The 4467-nt window shown below is 51.1% G+C and overlaps 1 protein-coding gene across 4 annotated transcripts in view; it reads left to right on the top strand.

Moving 5' to 3' along the window:
* Window positions 1-3799, top strand: part of COL13A1 (collagen type XIII alpha 1 chain) — a 278117-nt gene extending 274318 nt beyond the window's left edge. For all 4 annotated transcript variants that reach the window (XM_024765521.1, XM_024765520.1, XM_024765523.1 and 1 more), the window contains 2 exons: window positions 1670-1708; window positions 3359-3799. In XM_024765521.1, the coding sequence (XP_024621289.1) occupies window positions 1670-1708; window positions 3359-3361 (42 nt within the window). In that variant the 3' untranslated portion in view covers window positions 3362-3799. The remainder of the gene's footprint in view (window positions 1-1669; window positions 1709-3358) is intronic.
* The last annotated feature ends 668 nt before the right edge of the window (window positions 3800-4467 follow it).

Genomic DNA, 4467 nt, shown 5'->3' with positions numbered 1-4467 from the left:
TCCCACCGCGCTCCCCACCTTCCCACCCCCACCTTGAACCCCCAGCATGCAGCGCGCACCGCACAGGCGCCTTTCTCAGCCGTGGAATCTCCCGCGCCCTCCGCGGCACCTCCGTTAACCAAGCAGCCAGGCGTCCCCTCTGCCATGACCCTTCCCACGATCTGAACACTTGAGTTCTGACAACTGCAGCCCTGGCCTCCCTGCTTCTCACCCACACACTGTCACTCCCCTCTGCCTGCCCAGCCCTCCTCTGTTCCCCCTGCCACCATCCACGTGCCAAGGGGAATGCCCCTGTGGTCCACGGAGGCTCCTCTCCCTTCCAGAGACCGTGTGAAGTGTCGCATTGTGGCGGGCTGGGGAAAGGGACAGAGGTCTTCATGGAACCCTGGGATGCACCACCTCATCCTGCAGACCCTCCCCGACCCAGAAGGGACAATGAAAGTTATCTTGATTTGACCTTTAATGCAAACTGGCATTTTCTCCAATAACATTTGTGTGTTACTTTTGCTGTGGAAGTGTACATGCCTTGCCGTTCTTGTTTCTCATTGTTGCTGTTCGCTGTCTCCTGCGCTGTGTTACTGTGGAAGTGGGGCGGGGCTGGGGGGCTGTTGATCGGGAATTTTAGTACAAAGTAACTAGACTTCTGCGGCCCCCGTGCAGGGCCAGCTGTCTGCTGGATGCCAGGTGAGTGGTTTTGGCACCTGTCATGGGTGGATGAGTAGGTCCAGGGCACAGGGTGCTCCCCTTCCGGGTTCGCGGGGGCTGACCACTTGCTGCGGTCCCCTGAAACCTTGTGTGCGTCTCTTTCTCTGCCCTGGAGCCTGGAGTTCTAGAATCTGGGCTGCAATTCTAATAGACCCGGACTGAGAACCAGATCTTTGCCCTGGTTCAACCTCACCCTCCCCACCTGCCTCTAAGTGGTTTCTAGGTTCCCGCAGGGAGTGCCAGAGCAGCCAGGATAGCAGGGCCCGAGGAGACTCGGGACGTCCTGAGGCTGCAGGTGCTCCGGAGGTGCACCGGCAAAGGGGACAAGCGGCACCCGGTGGATTCCCATTCCACCACGGCCTCTTCCCCCCAGGTCCCCAGCAATGGCTGTGCCAGGAGTCCTGCCTCCTTGCTGAAGGCACCTCAGGCCCACACTGCAATGCCTGTGAGATCACTCCTCCTCCTCCTTACTGACCACCAGATGGGAACTGCCTAGATGTCCTCCCCCAGCTGCTAAGGAAGAGAGAAAAAAATCAGAATGGGAGAAGTGGGGGCGGTCGTTTCATAGAGCCGCACCTGCCCCAGGTTTTACGGAGGAGGAAACTGAGGCCCCCAAGCGCTGAGTGACGCCCACGGGCACCCCGCACTCAGTACAGCCCGAGGGGAGACCAGCAGGCCTCTGGTCTGTCCTCTCCACAGCATTCAGGTGACGCCTGCTTGCTGAGCCCACAGGCTAGCGTCTTGGCCTTGCACTATAACTACATGTGAGCCTGGCCAGTGGGCAGACGGGCGGGCTAGCTTCCTGCCTCCTTTCGGCTCAGCCCTGGGGTAGAGAGACAGACTATATCGGGGGGCCGCACCCTGATCAGCCGCCGCGATGTTTGTGGCCCTTGTTCCCCCTGTCCTGCTGCTTGGTGGGCCATCCCGCAGAGTCTGAGCCGTCTGCCTTCCTTCCTCACTGCAGGGTGAAGATGGCTTGCCAGTCCAGGGCTGCTGGAATAAGGTAAGGTTTCCCAGGGTTCTAGTGCCTTGGAGCAGAGGTGTCCTTGGGCTCCTTTCTCTATGGTGGAATAAAGCATGCACTATTTCCATTCTGGGCCTTTCTGCAGATGAGGTAGCAAGACATGGGTCAAAAAAGGAATGATCCCACAGGCAGGGTGCCCATTAAACACCCTCCCACTCACTGCACAAAATTGAGAACACTTAAAAATGATTTTTAAGGCATCCGCAAACCCAAGTGTATGGAAGTTCCATGTAGTCAGACAGATGACATCTTTATGCTTTGTGTGGTTAAATTATACAATACTTCTCCGGCAAGGAGTTCTAAACCATGTTTTAAAATCAGTTATCATTAGCTAGTCCCATAGTGCTCGTAGGAGGCCATTTAAGCCATTATCCAGATATAGGAAATCTAAGTTGTTTAAACTATGAAGTCACATAGATTCTACACCTCCTCCTAGAGATCGGCCAGCTCACCACTCTACCTTGCCCCTTGAACTCAAGCTGTCAGAGCTCCATGCTTCTGCACATGAGACCTGCAGCCCAACCTCTCTTGGGTTCCCAGAATTCCTACCAACAATGAGGTTTCATTTGTTCACACTTGCCCCTGCATTTGCCATCATTAAAGCCATCTGACAGCACTGGGCTGTGCCCTTACATGCAATCACCCCACTCATCCAGGGCCTCCAAAGTGCAAGGCTCCCCGGCATGACCAGGGCCACTGGTTTGCTAATCCAGAAGCCCAGCTTGGTCCTGGCAAAGGTAGCAGCTGCCATGCAGTCCCACCCACGGCCTCCCTCCACCTTGCCTCCCGCTCAGAGACTTCATGCCAGCCCTTTATCACTGAGGTCTCAAGGTGTGGGTTCATCCTCATTAAAGGGCTGGAGTCCACTACCTGCCTGAGAGTTTGCGCTTAGCTGATCCAGTCCTGCCCAGTGACAGCAGAGTCACACTCACAATGAGATGAATACAATCCTCCGGCTAAGTGCCCACAATCTCATTAGTTCACGGGATTCAGTAAAAGCAACGAAACCACCCAGGTACCTAAAGCACCCCTAACCAGAGAAAGGGAAAGCTCAGCCCTCAAGGGAGATGCCTCCGCAAGAATCTGTCTCTCTCGCTGTGCCTCGCCCTCTCGGTGAGTTCCTGTAAACCTAGTTAGCTCTAAGAAGAAGGAAAGGGGTGCGTCCCCTAAGAAAAAAGATTTTCTTCTTCAAGGTTGCTGTGGATGGTTAGGAGATAGAAATGGCTGGGCTTAGCAGGGGAAGAACAGCCTACTCTCGAGAGCTGCAATGTCTGGGAGAAGCAACTAGAGAGCCTGGTGTCTGTTGGTTCACACCATTAATTCATTTTGGGAAGACGCAGTTAGTTAATTCAACAGCCAGGCCTCCAAAGGCAGCATAGGGAGAAAGTGCCCTCTAGTGGCCAGGACGGGGAATGACTGGAAAGAGAAAGTGGTTTCCCACCCTCAGGATGCTGAGAGCCAGCACCAGGGTCTTGGAACGAAGCGGGTTCCTGGCTCCCCCAGTTCCCCTACCCAAAGCTCCCATCCAACCCAGGACAAGACCCACCTCGTTTCCCACAAGGGAAATAAACACTCACAGACCAACTGACACTAACTCCATGTTGTTTTGTGTTTGTTTTTGTTTTGCAGTGATGCCTCTAACCTGGGATTGGCCTGTGTGTGTGTTTGTAAATAGAATATTTATTTTTATACAGTTTCCACTTTTTGAAAATGCCCAAAGTATGATGCATCTTACAGATTATTAAAAAGGAAAGCCTGCATATTTTGTACAGAAAATACCAACCTCTTCCCTTTTGTTTACAAGACGTTTTGCATGCGTCTAAGACTCTAATACGCTTTTCGTTAGTGAGCGCGGCTGTACGTTTGCATATTTGTGCATACTTAAGTACTGAAGCTTAATAAATTATCGTGTTCCAGTGCCAAAGGGGGCCAACCAGCACGCAGGTGCTGGCTAGTTTATGTGTGACTTCAGAGATACGTGGAGTTCCATGGTGTTTGCTAAGCTAGGTGTGTCTCAGAGTATTTTAACCTCTTATGGATTTTCACTATTAAAAAAATTAAACATGGCAATTCTTGATCCTGATTCATCACTAAATTAAATACATTCTTTTCTTGTGAAATCAGGAAGTCCCAGAAGCGGAGGGTCCTCAGAAGTTTAATGGTTTGAACCATTAAGTCCAACAGAGGGAGGGCTGGGACTATATTAAGCAACGTCTACTATAAAGTACCCCAAGTCCATTACGGTGCCACATGAGTGTGTAAAGTTCAGTTGTGCTGAAACCCTCGAAGCCCCCAAGGTTACAAAGGGCTACTTGCTACTGCTTTTGTTTTTTGGTGGCTTTTTGATGTGTTTCTCTTTCTTTGGGGGCTGCAATCACTAGTAGCAGCTATTGCTGACGATGGCCGTTCATTTGCTATAGATTTGCAAGGTCTACTCACAGCTAGCAGTTGAAAAGTTTGCCTCACAGCCATTCCGCTCCAACAAAGAACGCTCAGAAAACAGGAATCTGGGCAAGATATTGGCACTCTGAAGCTGTTTTTATTTTTTAAGAAGCAGAGTTTTACGGTTTTCTGTACTGTTCTTAGTATAGCGCTTATAAAGGTCTTGCTGCTTATAAATAAAATAAACCTATTTTAAAGACTAGGTAAGTATTACCTATGGGGCAGCACACAGGTTTACTGTTACGTGTTACAACATAATCGGTGCTTCTAGAGAGCTTGAAAATAACGAAGTACTT

Source organism: Neophocaena asiaeorientalis, unplaced genomic scaffold, assembly GCF_003031525.2.
Source record: "Neophocaena asiaeorientalis asiaeorientalis breed wild unplaced genomic scaffold, Neophocaena_asiaeorientalis_V1.1 scaffold31, whole genome shotgun sequence".
In the NCBI taxonomy this organism is placed as follows: Eukaryota; Metazoa; Chordata; class Mammalia; order Artiodactyla; family Phocoenidae; genus Neophocaena; species Neophocaena asiaeorientalis.
This window is presented reverse-complemented; position numbering and strand designations above follow the sequence as displayed.